We start from the raw sequence: 21,047 nt of genomic DNA, 5'->3' as shown, positions 1-21,047 counted from the left end.
ATGTGCTTGAGTTGCTGCAAGGTCATGGTAAACTTCAACAAATGAGGAGTTGCTTCTTATGGAGGAGCACAGAAAGCAATTTCTTGAAATGACAACAAACGGCTTAGAACATGACAAAAACTTAGTTGAGGAAGCAGTGGAAGGGTTTGAGAGGACTGACTCCAATTTTGAAAGAACTTCTACTGTAGGTACAATGCTATCAAATAGCATCACATGCTACAGAGAAATCATGCATAAAAGGAGGAGTCAGTTGATGGGGCAAACATCTTATTTTTCAAAATTACCATAGCTCTCCCTTAAGCAACCACCACCCTGATCAGTCAGTGGCCATCAACCTGGAGGGAGGACCCTCTACCAGCAAAAAGACTGACTTGCTGAATGCTCATATGATGGTGAGCATTTTTTAGCAATAAAGTATTTTGGGGGGTGCCGGGGTGGCTCAGTGGGTTAAAGCCTCTGCCTTCGGCTCAGGTCATGATCCCAGGGTCCTGGGATCGAGCCCCTGCATCGGACTCTCTTCTCAATTGGGAGCCTGCTTTCTCCTCTCTCTCTTTGCCTGTCTCTCTGCCTACTTGTGATCTGTCAAATAAATAAATTTTTAAAAATCTTTAAAAAAAAAAGTATTTTTTAATTAAGGTATGTACATATTCTAGACATAATGCAATTGCTCACTTAATAGACTACAGTATAATGGAAGCATAACTGTTATGTGCACTGAGAAACCCAAAATGCATTCAACTCACTTTACTGGGATGATCTGGAACCGAACCCGTAACATCTCCAAGGTGCAGCTATACTACAGAAGCACGTCAAAAGAGGCTCACAAGAGGAAAACCAAATACATTTCCCTGATTCCCTTGCAGTTAGGAGTCCTACATGCAACCAATGTTCTGCCGTTCAGGTAAACAGGAGATTTGGGAAGCAAAATGAATATGCAGGGGGCAGTCACAAGTAAAACAATCAGATTTTCTATAAGAAAGATGGCAAAAGCCTCTGGTTTTTCTAGGCACCTGGGGCAACTATTCTAGATCTATTCCAAGAGTTGCTAATTAGGCCTCAATCTGATCTCTGATCTGTTTTTGTAAATAAAGTTCTACTGGAACACAGAGATGCTCTTTCATTTATATATTGTCTATGGCTGCTTTTGACTACAACAGCAGAGATGAGCAGTTTTGACAGAGACCATATGGACAATAAACTCTACAATTTTTACAATCTGGCACTTTCCTGAGAAAGTTTACTGACCCTTGGTCTCATCCTTAGATGTGAAGTGGTGGGTGGCAGCTGCAGTAAAGGTTTTCTTGCTGAGTAGCTTCTCCTGGTTACAATGTTTCTGATTCTGGAATATCCTAGTTTTTAATTCTCTGGTCCATCTATAAATTTTATAAGCCACCTAATACCATGTAATAAATCCCTTGCTGGTGAAAATAGCTGGAGTGGTTTCTATGCTACAACTAAAATCCCTGAATGAAACATGGAGTAACAAAAACAAATAAAAACAAACAACAACAACAACAAAAAAGAATTAGGACATAAAGTTTAAAAATGGACTTACGTTATGTATCATCTCGAAGTACTTCTGACAGGCCACTTGGTAATGTGTCCCTTTTACTAAATCCAAGATCTAAAATGCATGGGAAAAAGAGAAAGCAAAATTAAAAACGAAGTCTCTAAACCACTCTAGTTTGTGGTTGTGGGTGTTTTCATAATCTATATTCCAGACAGGAAGTGCATTCAATCACGGGGCATGTTGTACTTCTGCAGCCCAGACACTGTGATAATTCTGACATTACACAGTCGCTGTTTAGGTCAGCATTAAGCCACAGATGACAAGAGATAGTCAGTGATCTTTCTGACCTACCAACTGTGAATTTCAATAACTTTACCTTGACAACAAGATGAAAATAGATCCCAGTAATATGACTTTGACAGTTATTGTCAGAACATCATACTGCAACATCCCTTCCAAAATTATAGATATAAATTTAGTAATCTAAATGATTGGTGCATGAAGCAATCAAGTATACTATTTAGATTTTTATTTTCCACATTACCAGTTTATACAGATACAACCTAAAATACAGCTGTATACCCATCAGGAAAATTTAATGTAAGCCCTTTGGAAAGTATCTTTGGAGAGGGAAGGCTTTTACCTTCAATCAGATTTGTTCTTTTTTTGAAATGAAGTTATTTCTAGTAAAGCTCAGCAGAATATGAGAGTGAATAGTCTATTCTGAACACCTATTAGGAACATCATCCTATCTTTTGTAAATACAATTTGTTTTCCAATTCTACTTCATGTAATCTCTTTGGAGCGGGACAAATTCCCATTCTTATCAGCCAAGTGCAATGCCAGTGAAATTCGTAAAGTTTCATCACCCTCCTACCCCACCAAATAAATAAAATGTATATTGGGCCTGTTTATCAAACACAGTAAAATGCTGGAATTAAGAGATAGCCTAAAATGAAGGGAAATAGAATTTCAGAGAAATATTCATTTCTATCCCCTTTCAAAGGGCTGACCTTCCTGTGACAACAAGAAATGTACATGAAGCCTCAAATTCCTGCTATCCCCATTATTGAATATAGCTGACATGTTTTGACCGATATACAAAATTACTACAGTTATGGGGTAGGCATCATACAATCCTCAAAGAATGTGCTTAAAAGAACTGTTTTTCTCTGACTGTCTTATAGATTACATTTCTGAACTTCAGGTCTCCTTTTATTAAATCCTATATGAAAGATCTATGTAAATGCCAACCAATCACCAGTATCCAGGATCCTGCCTATTTGACTTGTTTGTTTTTCTTGAATTATTAGAGCAGAAATGAAAATTAAACCCCTTTAAAATGAAGAGCTATAAACTTTTAAAAATGAAGAAAGCCACAAAGTTTTCAAAGTAATTCTACACATTGATATTAAAATTGTGTTAAGATAAAACTTGCAAGTGATTATTCGCAAACATCAATGATACCATGAAAGAATATCTGTGAATTTCAATTTTGGAGAGGCAAAGACTTCAACCTTTAGTGGTTTAAATGTTACCATAAATGACCTGAAGATAAAATGAATTCACAGAATTAAAAAAAAAGCTCAATTGTGTGGTACATAATAAAGCTCTTATTTAAAAACAAAATATTTAAAAACAAAATAAATCCAACATCATATTCTATGCATACACATATTCTTGAGAGATATATATTTAAATACATATGAATTTATACACATATTTAAATATGTTCCTTGCAAAGTAAATAGGTAACATTATATACATACATTATAATATACATGTTTGGGAAACACAGCATAAAGTCAATACTTATGAGTAATGTATTAAAAATATCTAATTGGGGGTTGACTGGCTGGCTCAGTCAGTAGAGCATGCCACTCTTGATCTCAGGGTCATGAGTTCAAGCCCCATGTTGGGCACGGAGCCTACTTAAATAAATATTTAAAAATAAAAATACCTAGTTGGGTGACATATACATTTATAAAAAGTTATCAAGGAAAACTGACATATAGGCCACAGAATGTAAGAAAAGCTTATGTATTTTGAAATTTTAGGTTCCATCAAAATTAAATTTAGATTAATCACAGATCAATACCCCTCTGCTCTACTCCCAGGGAAGGCTCCTCCTTAACCAAAATCAGTTCATTTTCCTTTTCCTTTTTGCTTTATCTTTCTAGGATGAGTTTTTATTTAGAAATTTCTTGCAAATCCATAAATAAATCATTCAACCATCATCTATCCTTACATAACATTCCTGATTATGTTACAGCATACTTGAGGTAAATGAAAGTTTCTACACATATGTAATGGAATAATGGGGAAAAAAATAAGATAACAGAGTGCTTTTCATTGGCTGGAAAAGCTACTCGAAGACAGATTTAGGCCTAAGGAAAGGAAGGAAGGGAAGAAAAAAGGGAAGGAAGAAGAAAACCAAGTAACAGAGATGTGGAGACAATAAATGAATGAGAAAAATCCAAGGGAAAGATTGTTTTGAGGAAATTAGGTATTAATTGACGGGTATTACCCTCATTTCAGAGATAAAGAAATATATCCTCTTAAATAGGGATGTTTATCTAGCGAGTGCCATTTACTGTGAGAAGAATTTAAAAATCCTATGCAATTTATGATTTTTTTTCCTTAAGAGGAATATATGGACCATAACTCAAAAATCCAATAACTAATAAGATGAATTTCACATTATTATGATCTAGATTACAGAGATACAAGAAGAGAAAAAAAAAGAAGAAAGAGAAAGATCTTGTGGAACAGTGAATGAAGTCTGGCTTTTTCGCTGAGTAAAATGGGGTGCTAAAATGGGACATGACCTAACATTGCTAACATAACAGGATTATTCTGCCCCCGCTATGCTGGGAACAAACTAGAGGGAGTAGGGATACAAACAGGGAGTTTTTTTTTACAAGAATCCAGTCAACAGATGATGCTGGCTTAGGCCAGGGTGATAAGAGTAGTGGTTAGAAATGGTCATACTGCCCACTTATTGGCTGTAACTGTTTTTGAAAAACAGCTGTTCTACACAAAAATGCTTAACAGGAACCTATTCCCTGATGTTTTAGAGTAATTCATTACCTGTCACTCAACCCCCACCCTCTCCAACTGATTTCTTAAATAAAACTAAATAGCTTAAAACCTCAGTAAAATGCAGTATGTAAACAACAAACTATCATGTAAAATAAGTGTAGAATGTAAAAAATACACTGAATAGTCATTAAACAGAATGAGTAACAAACTGATGCTTCTTATGCAATAGCCTGTGAGTAGGACACCTGAAGTCCCTCAGTGTCAGCAGCCCCTTAGATGCACACCTGCTCTGAGGATTTCAAAATACTCAGCAAGTGATTCTGATATTCTACCATGTACACATGAAGTGCAACTTGGGACTTTTTCTGCACCTAGTTTTCTTAAGTTTTTCTGATATTATCCTCATGAGCAAATGCTATACTAAGATAGTCTTAGGTATGTTGAGGATGGTGCTGGTATCATTTGTCGATGGGCTGGATAACTCCCAGGCAGGAAAATACAAAGCTAAAAATCAAGAGAAAAGAGAATTGAGGTATCAGCAATGCACCAAAGTTTGTGAAATAGAGGAAAAATAGAAACTTGGCAAAGAAACACCAAAATCCAAGAAAGGTACCTGAGGTAGAAAAGAATTAGGGATCAGGAGCTAAATTCTCACAATATGTTTTTTATAACCTCGAAAAGACTCTACTTTTCCAAAGGTGGATGGACCATTTGTGTGTTAATGGACAGATGGTGAAAGTGCTCCCTGCTAAGTCACTAAGACTGAACAGAGACAGTTAAGCCGTGAGGGTTCATACACAAGATGACTCTGCTACTAACCCATCCTTATTCTGTGAAACTCAGGTTTCTTAGCAACGGTTGGGTTCATTTAGAATTTAAATTTTGTGTGTAGTCATAATTCAAGTTATCTTTGTTAAGAAAGTTTTAACAGAAGAGCACATGCCCAAGGCCAGTGGACATATATGCTTGACTTGTAGCCAGACAACTGGAAACCTGAGAAAGATTAAGGGTTTATTCAAAAGTGGTGTGCTTTTCTTTGAAACCAAAATTTTTCTTTGCTGTTTTCAAGAATGAATAGTAGCTGTGATAGTATTTTGTAATATGTCAAATTCTGAACTTATCTACCTAAACTTGCTCTTGTTTGCTTATTAAAAATGGGGAGTTAGTTCATGAGGTGCTTGTTTATATATTTTTTGTGTTGGAATCTTATTTAATGTGACATTAACAAATTTTTAAAGATTTTACTTATTTGAGAGAGAGAAGTAAAAGAAAGTAAAGAGAAAAAGAGAGAGAGAGAGAGCTGGGTGCGGGGAGCAGAGGGAAGGGACAAGCAGACTCCACACTGAACACAGAGCCCAACGCAGGGCTGGATCTCATGACCCTGAGGTCATGACCTGAGTCAAAATCAAGAGTTGGATGCTCAACTGACTGAGCCACCTAGATGCCCTGACATTAAAATTTTTTAAAGAAAATAAAATTCTGTAGGGAAGTCAAAATGAATATGTAGTTAGGCAACACTACTTTTTGGCAGCATTCGTCTTGCCAGATAGCATCTGAAGGGTCAAGCCTCCATCCTTCTACATTGGCCTTTGCTCTTCCTAAAGGGATGGCTTCCCAAGGCTGGAGTTGAGCAGGCAGGGACTGGCCAGAGAGAAAGTCAGAAGTAAAACAGGGGAAGGAAACTCATCAAGAGGGAGAAATGTAAGAAGACAAAAAGAAACAAACAGGAAAAGGAAAGGGCCAGGTAGAAGGAAAGTGTAGAAAGCCAGAGGGGTGAAGTTAAATGAAATGGAGTCCACAGCTTACTAGTTACGTGGTCTGTAAATATCAAAGTGTAATCCACAGCTCTCAAAAAGGGTTTCATATTCCAGTCTGGAAGACCAGAGCAGACCCCAATTTCCTCTGATATGAACCAAAGTAAGTGTCCATTCTTTCTGATGCCTAGGTTAGAAGTCTTTCTAATTCTGCTTCAGAAAAATATAACCAAGCAATTTGAATAATCATATAAATTAAGGCTTATTTGAAAATACAAAATTACTTAAAGAAAAATTACTATGAAGATATAAGACTGCTGCTCAAACAGCAATTTGAATTTTTTAAATTTTTAATGCCACTATTTCCAGACTGAAGTACAAAACGTCAAACGTAACAATCCATTTATTGTTCTACTATAATTCATCAGTAATCAAAAAGCTAAGAAAAACTTAAGAGGAGTAGTGATATCAAATTATTATATTTTGGTAACTAATATTCTTTATTTTGCTCTCTCTATATTTGAATTATTTTTTATGGGCTAACTAAAGTCCATCATGAAGAATATTAGATCTTTTTTTTTTTTAAAGCAATATACTTTGTCATCTTTACAAGAAAACATCATATCTGTATTTACTAAGTTAGGTAAAAGCATTAATTACACTTTATCTACTACTTCATCTTCAAGGCAAATAACTATTTCAGTTTTGAATTTTAAACTGGTTAACCAAGATACCCCTGCAGTAGAGGAAGAAGGAACAAATTAGCTGATATTTTTATTTGATTGGTAATAGATCATAGCAAGTTGACAACTATGATATACAAAATACTGATGGGAAATCTATACTCACACACACATATTAGACAGAAATATAGATGACATTTTAGAACTTTGTGTTTCACTTCCTTCTCTCTTCCTAATGTTTTCCACTATACCCTGCCATCTGCAGCTTCCTCTGTGCCTTTTTGCTCAGTGCCTGCCAACGAGGTCCAGATGATTCTCTGGCAGCAGAACGCAGCCACCTGCCTGTCCTTGGCTTCGGAGAGCTGTACGGCTAGGTGTGCTGCACTCACCAATTAGATATGCACTTAATCTGTCTCTAATTCAAGGTCATATTCTGTTTTATTTAAAAGTGATACAGACCTTGTTTCTTCCTAAAAAGCTCAACCTTTCAACAGTCAGCAGGCTGGTATTTTTCCACTTCATTTCTAACCGTCCTTTATTTCAAAGGTGAAAGAGAAAACATGGCAGAGAGGCAGAGTCTGGAACACTTTTGAACATATTACTTTGCTCCTGTTTCTCACACACTCAGCATAGCTTAGCTAGCCGCCACCTTACAACTTTGCTGTGACCTTCAGTTACTGGCAGATCAGGGGCAAGTTTCCCTCTCTTGAAGATGTACTTTCATTCGTTTAAAACACTACACGCCAAGAATTTTTCTGACTCTCTTCATTTTCTATCAACACAGTTATCTGACTGAATCAATTCTACCTCCAAATGTCTCTAAAAACATAATTTTTCCTCCTCATTGTTCAGGCCCTAATCATTCTCTGTTTTATTGCAAAGCTTCTTGACTTATCTTTTCTTCACTCTTCCAAAAAAGACAGTTTCCAAACTGCCACCATAGGAACTTCTCTAAAATAAAATCTAATCCTGGCATGGCCAGCTCCCAGCTGAAAATGGCTCACATGGTCCGAAATGCCTTGTACATTAGGCCCCTAGTTGCCCTCACTGGGCCCCTCTTCTGCCCTGCCTGGCCACTGGGGTTCTTACATTTTAGTTCAGGTTCTCCCACAGTGTATTCTTTGGAATTTTAGCTCACAAAATCCTACTAACTCAGAAGTTTTTCTCATCTAATCCATTTTTTAGTTTGATTTAATCTAGGATTATCTAAGTTTCTTTAAAGCAGGGCTTATCAGTGTGGCATTTCTCAAATTAATCTGTCTCCAGGACCTGTTCTCATACCTCTCCTAGGATTAGGGTTCCTCAGAACACACCCAACAACCTTTCCACACATACTTCTCCTAAGTCTTATCCTAGAGTTCCTTGTCTTGTTTAGTTTCCTCTGACCACACCTCATTTGTTCACTGTCTCTGGCTAGAATATCTGTTCCATAAAGGCAGAGGACTTGTGCCTTGAATAGTAACTGGAATAAAGTCCTCACCTTGTTATTTGTTATTGTCAAATGAATGTCATTCCCTTTGCCTCATAAGCCTTGCTTCCCTCCACTGGGGAAATGCCACCTCAACTCTCAAACACAATTCAAAGATCACTTTCTACAGGAAGCATTCCCTGAGGTCACGCCTCTCCCTCAGCAGTTCTTGGCCCTCTGAGTCTACAGCTAGCACTTTAAATGTATTTTTATTAAAGCACTTATCACACTTTATTACAGTGAATTATACTTTTTGCCTCCACTAGACTAAAAGTCTATAACAGTTTCTTAAATCATTCTATTTCCAGATTTGAACATACTGGAAACTCAGTGACATGTCAAGTGCTCAGTAAATGTTTATAGGATAATAAAATGTCTTTCCTCACCAAAGCAACTTACTGTTGGGTCAGCAGCTCCGGGAATGCAGGAAAAACAATAGAAATGACCTCCAGGCTGCCATCTTCAGGTCCCCCCACTTCCTAACCCTTGACTCTCCCACCATAAGGATGTATGCCCAGGTCATGTCTCCACAAGTAACCCGAAACCTATGCAAGAAACCGGAACATCAAGATCCCCCCAACCCTCCAATCCCCGAATACCATACCTTATATGGCTATGAACCTATTCCCTGTCTTAACGCAGATAAAAGACCCACTCAACCTCTCCCAGTGCGACTTCCCTGACTCTCCTCTCCTCTCCTCTCTGGAGTCTTGGAACTTCGCCTGAGGGCACCTTTAATAAATCTTGCCTTGCACCTACCTCACCTGGTGTCGTGTTTATCTTGCCTATAAAACCTTATACTTTTATTTAAATCAGTCTTAGTGACTTTTACAGAACCTTTTCAATTAGTTGCCTTTTATTTTTTCTTTTCTTCCTTCCTTTTGTTCCTTTCTTTGGGGGGTGGAGGGTGGGGTTTGGTACCATAGGGAAAAAAAAAACTACTAATTTAGTTCTTCCACAAGGTATTAATAGAGCTTGAGAGGTTTCTCCAGTCATATCTGAAGACTCTTTGGAAAAGAGAATGAAAATAATCTATCACATTAACTTGAGTCCAAATGTAGAAATCTGCCATTGCTATATATAGTCCTACACATGCAGGCAAACACTAACACATGCAAACAGAGTAGCCTCTGCTAACACCACTCAGAGAAGCTTTCACACCATGAACTCATCGAGTCATTCATTCATTTGCTCATCATTCAGCCCACATTCATTAAGCTTCTATAATGATCTAAGGCACTGTGGTCAGGGGCTGGTTTCTGAAAGACAGCATTTCTGACTTCAGGAAGGATAAAACCACAATGAGTCTAGAGGGAAGGAAAGACAAGAAAACAAACACGATGTTACAGAGGGGAAAGGGAAGAAAAATGCTCAAGCTTCCAGGGGACTACCCAACCAAGTGAAATTATAATAAATGAGAAAGAATGATCAAGATAAAGAAAGGGGTAAGACAACCCAGACACAGGGAATAACATGCAAAGGAAGCACAGAAATTTCACTGCAAGGTGTTTGAGGATGAGCAGAAATTAAACTATATTAGAAAGATTATTTTGGTATAGTGTGAAGGACTTGTGGGGGAAGAGGAACTGAAAATTAGGAATTTAAGTGAACTGACATCCTAGGTAATGCAAGAAAAGGAAAAGATAGAAAGAATAGATTTAAGAACACTCAAAACCAGGAAGGAATCTTGAATATTTTCCTGATTTCTGGCTTAAACATCTAGATCCATCCACATTCCCTGGAAACTGTATAGTAGACTCAATGGTATACTGTCTCCTCAGAACAAGGACACAGATTTCTCCAGGGCAGGAAGAGCTGACGACATGAAAGCCTGCAGCACAAGTCCTTCTCAGCTGAAGAAAGCCATTTTGCTCAAGATGCCATTCCCTTCTGGACAGCAGCCTGACCCAATGGCTGGCTGATGCAGTGGTATAAAGGCTTACAAGCCCTTGCTCCAATTAGGGACAATTCTGCAGGGTCATCCCAACTTCCGAGCTCCCTGAGGGATCAGCTACAGACCAACTTCTCCTTTTGTCCAATCTTGCCTTCTTTTTTTTTTTTTTTTAATTTTTTATTTTTTATAAACATATATTTTTTATATACATATATTTTTATCCCCAGGTCTGTGAATCACCAGGTTTACACACTTCACAGCACTCACCAAATCACATACCCTCCCCAATGTCCATAATCCCACCCCCTTCTCCCCAACCCCCTCCCCCCGGCAACCCTCAGTTTGTTTTGTGAGATTAAGAGTCACTTATGGTTTGTCTCCCTCCCAATCCCATCTTGTTTCATTTATTCTTCTACCCACTTAAGCCTCCATGTTGCATCACCACTTCCTCATATCAGGGAGATCATATGATAGTTGTCTTTCTCTGCTTGACTTATTTCGCTAAGCATGATACGCTCTAGTTCCATCCACGTTGTTGCAAATGGCAAGATTTCATTTCTTTTGATGGCTGCATAGTATTCCATTGTGTATATATACCACATCTTCTTGATCCATTCATCTGTTGATGGACATCTAGGTTCTTTCCATAGTTTGGCTATTGTGGACATTGCTGCTATAAACATTCGGGTGCATGTGTCCCTTTGGATCACTACATTTGTATCTTTAGGGTAAATACCCAATAGTGCAATTGCTGGGTCATAGGGCAGTTCTATTTTCAACATTTTGAGGAACCTCCATGCTGTTTTCCAGAGTGGCTGCACCAGCTTGCATTCCCACCAACAGTGTAGGAGGGTTCCCCTTTCTCCGCATCCTCGCCAGCATCTGTCATTTCCTGACTTGTTGATTTTAGCCATTCTGACTGGTGTGAGGTGATATCTCATTGTGGTTTTGATTTGTATTTCCCTGATGCACTATATCATACTCAAAGGGTCTGTCCAACAAGAAGATTTAACAATTTTAAATATCTATGCCCCCAACGTGGGAGCAGCCAATCTTGCCTTCTTAACTCCCTGACAGATACTGATCCTGAGATCACTCCCCAATGAATGTCTTGCACACAAATCACCACAGTGAACCAAATCTATGACATAGTAGTTAGTTTTTGCAGGGAGAGGAATGGGGGATAAAAACGTGAATAATGATAATGACAATAAGCTACTATGTATCAGATATTGTTCTAGTTATTTTACTTAACAACTCTCTAAATCTCTTCATGTATATATGCAAACACATTAGAAAAAAGAATACTGATAGCTTTTTTTTTTTTTTTTAGATCTTTGAAAAGCCTTAGAGAATCTCATTAAAATGTGAGCCTCCTCAGTTGGAAAATGTACTATGCCACAATTCATAAATCCTGAAATAGTCTCACAAATCAGCCAACTACTAAATAGAAGTGAGGATTTCTGTAAGGTGTATGACACTCAAATTTGATAATCATATTACATTACCTCCTATCATGTCTTTCCCCACAATATAGAAATGATAATATTGAAAATTTTTCATTGTCTTTTAACTTACTATATTTGAATAAAGGTTTGAATCATTAATAATAGGTACGTAAAAAAGCATTCTCGAGAAGCAACTTAAAATGCCACCCAAAATATTGAATTCCTTAGTGCAATTTAAAACCAACATTTAGATTAAAGGATTTAAGCTTTAAGGGTTAACATCAACAACTAAGTGAGCTTGGAATAAGGGAAGGAAAAGAGAAGAATGAGGAACGGGAAGAAGGGAGAAGTAAGAACACATAGGTAAAGCCTGCTTAACAGACAGAAAAGTCTTGCTAACCATCAATCCCATGATTTACTTACTAATTAAAACTGTGCTTTAAGTATTCTATTTTTTTGCCTAATATAACTGCAAGCCAGTTCAGAATCTCTATGTCCTATGATCTTTATGGAAACTATGAAAATATCTGTACTAATTTAGTAGTTATTTTCAAATATCTTACTTACAAAAAGAAACATATTGTATCAGCTATTGAAACAGAAAATAAAATCTGTCACTTGAAGATTTTCTAGTCCTTTCCTCTAGTTCTTTCACTTTTCCAAGGACTAGAGGGTTAATAGAGAAATACATATAAATTTACATATATGCAAGAACTTACAAATAATATATATACATATGTGTGTATATACATTTATATATAAATAAGTTCAGAAACAGAAACCAACATGAAGTACATTGTACACTGATAGGAAACAATACCCAGCACTCTGAAATGGCTTAAAGCTAAGAAGACTAAGAATCTGCAATACTTGCTGTATGAAGTAAGGTTAGTTATTTAATATTTCGCATACTTTAAGTTTGCTCCCTTTAAGAAAAGGGTTGTGAAGGCTCTGGGAGAATATAAAATACCTCTGTAGATATAAATGCTCATGTAATGAACCAACAAAATAATTACAGAAAGAGAAAATTATAAACAAATTTCTTTTTAAGAAAACTATGTTTTATATTTTAACACAATTTTAGTGAAAGTAAACCTCAGTAGGTTTGGTTAACAATGGCAAATGTTATTTGACTTTCAAAGAGTTTTTTCTTTGAAATGCCTTGAATGAAAGTAATCTTCAAATGACCATTTATTTTCAATCTACAAAAAAAGGAAGGATATAAAGAGAAATATATTTGGATATTCAGTGATTTTTATAAAGCCAAAAATATAACCATTCTTCAGACACAAACTCTAATATTCAACTTCCAAACTTTTCCGTAATGCAGTTGTAAGATTTACCAAGAACAATATATGCATTTTCAACTACAAGAAAAGCAAAAGCTAAGTGCAACAATCTAAGTCCTGTTCTCATAAATCAGCAGAGATGTTCCTAGAGATGAAATACACAGAAAAGCTGCTCTTAAGAGTAGTTACTGTTCGTAAAGTAATGGATAGAGTAAATACTACCTACTGACAAGTACTCCTTACCTAAGAAAATCACAGGAGTTTTAGGGACTTCAGATTTATGTGAACACTGAGTAAGCAGTCATTGAGGTTTATCTTTGCCATAAAATCTTTTTGACATAATGTTAGTTCTGTCTCTTAAACTGTCCATTTTGAAAGATTTCTTCATTAAAAGACATTTGACAGTTTTAGATTTAATATGGTCACTAACTTCTTGAGAACTCTTGTACTAGGAAAAAGAAAGATTAACCAACCTCTCAAAAACCGAAAAAGCATACATTTTTACATATTTCATTATTTTGATATCACTACTAAGTTTTTTGAAAGCACCAATAAGATTTGCTTTTAAAATAATTATTATTGGTTATGCTGAGGAAAACTCCTAAAACACAACTTCTTTCCTCTCTTAAAAAAAAAAAAACAAACCCAAAAAATAAAATGAGAAAAAAGTTTCAAAAATATTAATACGAAGTATATTTGTAAATAATGCATCATTTCAATTAAAAAACTTGAAAAATAAGTACCCTTATCTAAACTAATTTATGGGTCAATATGTAAAAGTAAATACTAGTTGTAATAGGTTGAAAACAACTGCAGAAACAAATATAAAATATGATGTGGAAACAGAACCTAATCACTCTAATATTTAATAGTTCCAAGTGCTCAATAGTTCTATGTAACTATTTGGAGCAGTGTTCTCCAACAGAAATATAATGAATGACATCTGTTACTTTAAACTTTCTAGCTACAATTAAAAAGGTAAAAAGAAACAAATGAAATTTACTTTGACAACTTATTTAAATCAATATTATTTTCATTTCAACATGTAATCAATATAAAAACATTACTGACATATTTTACTGTGCTCTTTTTTCACTTAAATTTTTGAAACCTGGTACATGTTTTACACTTACAAGCAATGTACTGGGGCTGACTCAAATTGGCTTCTAGGAATTGATTGTGCATTATCACACAGCAAGTCAGGGTTTTAAAGCACTTTAGTAGTTTAAAATTGGCCACAGCAGGAGTACTTACATTAAGAGAAATCAGCAAATGACATAAATCAAGGCTTCCCGCCTGCCCCAAGAGCTGGTTTACCAATACACTACTGCCTTCAGCATATCTCAATTTGGACTAGCCACACTTCAAGTGTTCAACAGTCATCACAAGAGATTCTTGGATCAAGATGGTGGAGCAGGAAGATACTGAGCTCACCTCAACCCACAAACACACCAAAACTGCAACTACATCTACAACAACTAACTCTCTCTCTGAAAACAACCTGATGAATAGCACAACAGTTCTTCCACAACTGAAGATATAAGAAAAAGCCTCATTAAGATGGTTAGGGGAGGCAGAGGTGCAGTCTCGTCAGGACCTACACACTTGGTGCAACAACACACAAGTGGGACAGACGCCACAAATGTGGAGGTCCCTGAGGAGTGAGGGGTTCAAAGCCCCACACTAGTCAATCCAGCCCTGGGGACCGGCACTGGAACAATAAACCCCCTTAACTTCAGGTTTTGAAAATCAGAGGGACTTAACTCTGGAAGAATCAGGGGGGTATAGGAAAATAAAAGTGTGCACACAAATTCACTAACCCCACAACCCAGCATAGAGGCAGCCATCCAAAAAGCACTTTGGCATATGTGAAGATTTACTGACTAATTTCGGACATGTGTCAGAAGTGAAGAAATCTATAGAAGCTTTATCTGGGATTGCAAGTGCTGAGTACCGTTTCTGGTACTCTGATCAATGCTGCCAGCCCTGCTGACCCAGCCCCAGTGTTACTCTGTAAACCTCCCCAGCCAGCCTGCCCACCCTAACAGATGCACCAATATAGTAGCTTCCAGCCCATCACAGCCAGGGGGTAGTGTCAGCCTGGAAGCAGTTCCTGCCACAGGTGGCAGCCACACCCATCATGTGCCTGCAGCCCATGCAGTGCATATACCTGATGTGCATGCTTCTGGTGACTGGGCTGACTGTGCTTATGGGTCCCAAAGGACACCTTCTACATAAGACTATGCCTTCAGGAATGGGAGATGAAGCTCATCTACCTAATACCTACAAACACAGTCAGAGAATCAGGCAAAATGAGGAGACAGAAGAATAGGTTCCAAACAAAACAAGATAAAACCTTAAAAAAGAACATAAAAAAGGGAGATAAGCAATCCACCTGATAAAGAGTGCAAAGTAACAGTGGTAAAGATGCTCACTGAAGCCAATAATGGATGAACAAAGTGACAGCTTCAGCAAAGAAAGAAAAGAAAATCAGAGCTGAAGAATAGAGTAACTGAAATGAAAAGCAGAGCAGAGTGATTCAACGGAAGATTTCAGGATGCAGAACAGATCAGCAACCTTAAAAAGGGTAGTAGAAATCACCCAAGCTGAACAGCAAAATGATAAAATATTAAAAAAAAAAAAATAAGAATAGGGTCGCCTGGGTGGCTCAGTGGGTTAAGCCTCTGCCTTCAGCTCAGGTCATGATCTCAGGGTCCTGGGATGGAGTCTCACATCGGGCTCTCTGCTCGGCCGGGAGCCTGCTTCCTTGTCTCTCTCTCTCTCTCTCTCTCTGCCTACTTGTGATCTCTGTCAAATAAATAAATAAAATCTTTAAAAAAAAATAAGGATAATTTCAGGGACTCCAGGACAACGGCACTAACATTCATATAGAGGTCCATATAGAGGTCCAAAATAGAAGAGAAAAAAAGGAACAGAATATTTATTTGAAGAAATAACAGCTGAAAACTTCCCTAACCTGGAGAAGGAAACAAATATCCAGGTCCAGGAGCACAGAAAGCCCCAAGCAAGACGAACATCAAGATACATAATTATTAAAATGTCAAAAATTAATGACAAAGAGAGTAAAAAGACGGTCTACAATTGCTTATCTATTAGTTTTCACTAAGAATTAAGGATTCGTACAGTTAAGAATTCTACCAATATATGTAATTAAAACTACTTAGAAATAATAGGGGTGAAAGGAAACAACTGTGTATTAAAAAGAGGCAAGGAACGTAAACTGGTTGTTCCAAAATAACTATAATATATGATACAATATGAATTAAGATAAAAAAAGTGATCAAAAATTTGTGTAAAATAATATGGAGGAAATAAATTTTCTGTGTGGTCAAGCTGGTTATAAATAGAATTGATTTAATTCTTAAAATGAGTTTTAATACCAAAAGCACATTGGTATACAATTAGAATATGGTTTTCTTTCAACTAAAAGAACAAAGTTTTCTTGGACTTTTGATCTTCTTTTGATAAAAGACTGTGAGAGTTTCTTTACCTTTTAGGTAATTTGAATGGATAGCAAAGATTCTGTGTCTTAACAAAACAAAACAATTTACTGTGCTTCATGTTGTCTTTATTAGGCCTCTGATTACTTAAGAAAACACAAAATTCTCAGGGGACCTGGGTGGCTCAGTCAGTTAAGTGTCTGCCTTTAAATCAGATCATGATCCCAGGGTCCCAGATCAAGTCCTACATCGGGCTCCCTGATCAGCAGGGAGTCTGCTTCTCCCTCTCCTCCTGCCTGCTGTTCCCCTTGTTTGTGCTGTCCTGTCAAATGAATAAATACAAAATCTTAAAAAAAAAAAAAAAAGAAGAAGAAGAAGAAGGAGGAGGAGGAGGAGGAGGAAAGAAAACAGAAACTCAATATTCTCAATATTAAGGGAGCTAAGTTTTAGGGGCACCTGGGAGGCTCAGTTGGTTGAGCTGCTAGTTCTTGGTTTCAGCTCAGGTCATGATTTCATGGTCTTGGGATTGAGCCCTGTATTGGGCTCCCTGTTTAGCAGGATGTCTCTTGGAGGATTCTCTCTCTTGCTTTCCCTCTGGCCCTCCCCCTGGTCACACACATACTCTCTCTCTAAAATAAATAAAAAAAAAAAAAAAAAAAAAAGAGCTAAGTTTTGTTCACAACTATGTAACCTTCTGTATATGTCTTTTACATCTTCTATTATTATTATTTTGTTTAAATAGGTAACTATCATATTTAGTCAGATGTTCAAACCTTTTGACCAAAATCAAATTCTAACTAGTCTTTTTTACCTCCAAGAAACTAAGACTTACCAAAAGGCCCCTGATAAATATCACAGGGTTTATTTGTTTCTCACCTGGTAAAATGTTAAACTAATTTGGTTAGATTTGTTCAATTATGTGGAAAGCATTATCAAATAAGAAGTGATGTTAAAACTATCAGGTAATATTTCTATGGATGCAAGTTATTTATCTGTATTCTAGAAATTGTACAAAATTCCTAGAAATCTGATATGTCCTGGTATAATGTTATCAGTCATAAGTCCAGCCATTTTCTTAAAATGCTATGTATCACAGAAATAACCAAATTCCCCAGTCAATTACAGTAAAATAAACTCTCATCAAGTCTTTAACCATAGGCTTTTTAAGTCTTTTATCATTTACAGACAGTTATTGTTTTACTCTGATGCTTTGGAAAATGTGACATTCCAGGAAAGTACTCTACCAAGGTTCTTTTGCAAGGTATTGAGTCTTGGCTGCATATTTCACAGCTGAAAAAGGTCTCACATATCTGGTCCTGTGAAAATGCTAGACCGCAAAAATCAAATTGACTAGGAAAAGAATTAGCCAACACTGAAGTAGATTGCTTCCATCTAAGACATCAGATCAAGGATGTTTCTTTGCATTCCCCCTTTCCTCGGCTGCTGACCATTCTTTTCCTGAACTCTCTTTGAGTAAGATCAGATAAGGCTATAATCAGGAACCCCTTTTTGATTCTTAAAGGTACTACAGAATCTGCTGCAAAAACGGTAGTTGCCTAACAAAAACACCCAGATTCTCTGGCCAAAGTTGTTCCTGATAATAGGATAGGTCTTGATTATCTTTTAGCAGAGCAAGGAGGTATCTGTTACAGCCAAGACCAATTGCTTTATGGACTGACACTTCTGGGGAAGTTAAGATTCGCACTACATTAGTAGTGCTAAACAAGCCAGATGGCTTACCAAAGTAACTCCTTCACTGTGGGTTTTCCTTGACTTATTGGATTCTGATGGCTGGTGTACATCGTTCTCTCAAAAGTTTTAAATGCATGCTCAGAACCACTAACCAGCAAGCAAATGATCCCCTTTAGAGTAGAATGTCAGAAAAAGATGAGGATAATAACCAACGTAAAGAATATGAACCCAATATCATGACTCTTCCATAAAGAGATTCAGTGAAAAGACAACATGACTGATGAATAACACACAGAGATTCTGACAACAAACAAACAAACAAAACCCTGAGAACTCCAGAGCAGTAGCTGAGAGTAGTGGTAGTACCTTCAATTTTGATCACATCTCTTAGTCTGATCAAAGGGGTGAATTATTATTAAGACAACAGGACCATAACAAAGTCACTTTTGCTAAGTCCCATCTAACTAAATTGAAACTTAATCAGTTTTCAGCTCTCCCAGAAATGGGATCAGGAATCCCCTAAATGGCACCTTATCTGCCTGACAGACTCCCGCTGTCCTTTATAGGAAAGTGACCTCGCAATAATAAATCCACTTTTTTGATCTGCTATAAACTTCCTTGTTCCACTCCCTTTAGACTATAAGTCTTTCATTTGCATAGCATCAAGAAATTCATTTCTATTTCCTAGATTGTATGCTAACTAGTTTGTGAACTACTGAATAAAGACAATAAGAATGTTAAAATTCAACACAGTTGAATTTTTTTAAACAATAGCTCATAAACTTAAATGAAATGTCAATTTTAAAACCTGAAACTGTCTTCTGTACTATTTTACCAGACACTGTTACAAGAAACAGAGATAAACAAGATGGACATGTTACTGTTTTCAGGCAGTTTATGTTGCATAGAAAAAATAAGTAAGAATGAAAGTTCAGGGGCGCCTGGGTGGCTCAGTGGGTTAGGCCTCTGCCTTCGGCTCAGGTCATGATCTCAGGGTCCTGGGATCGAGCCCCACATCGGGCTCTCTGCTTGGTGGGGAGCCTACTTCCCCCCCTCTCTCCGCCTGCCTCTCTGCCTACTTGTGATCTCTGTCAAATAAATAAATAAAATCTTAAAAAGAAAATGAAGGTTCATCTAATGATGTTGCTATGAAGAAAACAGAAATAAGGTACTATCATAAAGCACTTGGGGTACTGGGTGGCTCAGTCAGCTAAGTGTCTGCCTTCAGCTTAGGTCTTGATCCTGGAGTCCCAGGATTGAGCCCTGCATTGGGCTCCCTGCTCTGCAGGAAGTCTGCTTCTCCCTGTGCCCCTCACCCAGATCTTGTGTTCTCTCTCTCTCCCTCTCTCAAGTAAATAAATAAATAAAACCTTATAAAAAAAGAAAAGCACTCGGTGTGTCCCTCAAAGTGGTTACTACCTGAAAGCTACCTACCAAGTAGGTAGCCTTAACTGGAAGTGACACCCCTAAAAAGTGGCTACTGCCAAAAGGTGAGAATGTTCAGTATCACACACAAGCACACCTGCAATAGTTGTAGACAGACCTCACAGCCAGGCCCATTAGGGTCCAATCCTGACCACCAACATTACTGCAGCAGCTAAAGCCATATATAAAGGTGGTTTGAAGAATAAAAGACAAAAGTAGTAAAATCAACTATATCTTCAATGATTAGTTAACAAATACACAAAATAAAAAGATGTAAAATATCTTATACACATCTATATACATAAAACGTGGTGAGGGTTAGGGAAAATATAGTGATTTTAGAATATATTCCAACTTAAGTGACCATCAATCTAGAATACATTGCTATATAACAAAGAGTTACCTCCTGGTAACCACAAACAAAAACTTACGAAACATAAGAAACAAAGAGAAAAAGTCCAAACAAAACTGTAAAGAAATTCATCAAATCTCTCACACACACACGTAAGAAAAGAAACAAAAAAGAACTATAAAAAAACACCAGGAAACAATCAAGAAAATGGCAATAGGTGTGTGTGTGTGTGTGTGTGTGTATATATATATATATATATATATATATATATATATATATACACACATACTTAAAAAGAAGAAAGATTTCAATCAATAACATAATTTGATACCTTTAGTAACTAGAAAAAGATGAGCAGGCTAAGCCCAAAACCAAGAGAAGGAAGGAAATAAAGATGAAAGTGAAGATAAACAAAATAGAGAACACAAATGCAAAAGAAAAAAATTTGTTTTAAAAAGTTGGTTCTTTGGAAGGATCAATAAAATTGGTAAAGCTTTAGCTAGATTAAATAAGAAAAAAATCAAAGAGTAAAAATTAGGGGCGCCTCGGTGGCTCAGTGGGTTAAAGCCTCTGCCTTCAGCTCAGGTCATGGTCCCAGGGTCCTGGGATAGAGCCCCGCATCAGGCTCTCTGCTCGGCAGGGAACCTGCTTCCCTTCCTCTCTCTCTTCCTGCCTTTCTGCTTACTTGTGATCTCTGGCTGTCAAATAAATAAAATCTTTAAAAAAAAAAAAAAAGAGTAAAAATTACTAGTATGAGAAATGAATGTAAGAGTATTAACACTGACTTCCTTAAAATGAAAAGAATTATAAAGGAATACTAAGAACCAATGAGATAACCTAGATGAAATGGACAAATTCCTAGAAATATGTAAATTGCTAAAACTGACCCAAGAATGCATAAAAAATCTGAAGAAACTTAACGGAAGACAAAGAGATTAAAATCAGTATTTTAAAACCTCCCATCAAAGAAAGGCCCAGTCAGTTCTACTGGTCAGTTCTACTAAACATTTAGTGGAGAATTAACACCAA

At 36.9% G+C, this 21,047-nt stretch overlaps 1 protein-coding gene across 1 annotated transcript in view; it reads right to left on the bottom strand.

Moving 5' to 3' along the window:
• The window catches only part of PRIM2 (DNA primase subunit 2), a 325,522-nt gene that overhangs the window by 11,366 nt on the left and 293,109 nt on the right, over positions 1–21,047 (bottom strand). Inside the window, exon 13 of the mRNA XM_059178338.1 lies at positions 1,556–1,624. Coding sequence (XP_059034321.1) covers positions 1,556–1,624 — 69 coding nt within the window. The remainder of the gene's footprint in view (positions 1–1,555; positions 1,625–21,047) is intronic.

The sequence above is a fragment of the Mustela lutreola genome, chromosome 6 (genome assembly GCF_030435805.1).
Source record: "Mustela lutreola isolate mMusLut2 chromosome 6, mMusLut2.pri, whole genome shotgun sequence".
Lineage (NCBI taxonomy): Eukaryota > Metazoa > Chordata > Mammalia > Carnivora > Mustelidae > Mustela > Mustela lutreola.
The sequence above is the reverse complement of the archived record's forward strand: the minus strand, read 5'-3'. Positions and strand labels throughout refer to the sequence as shown.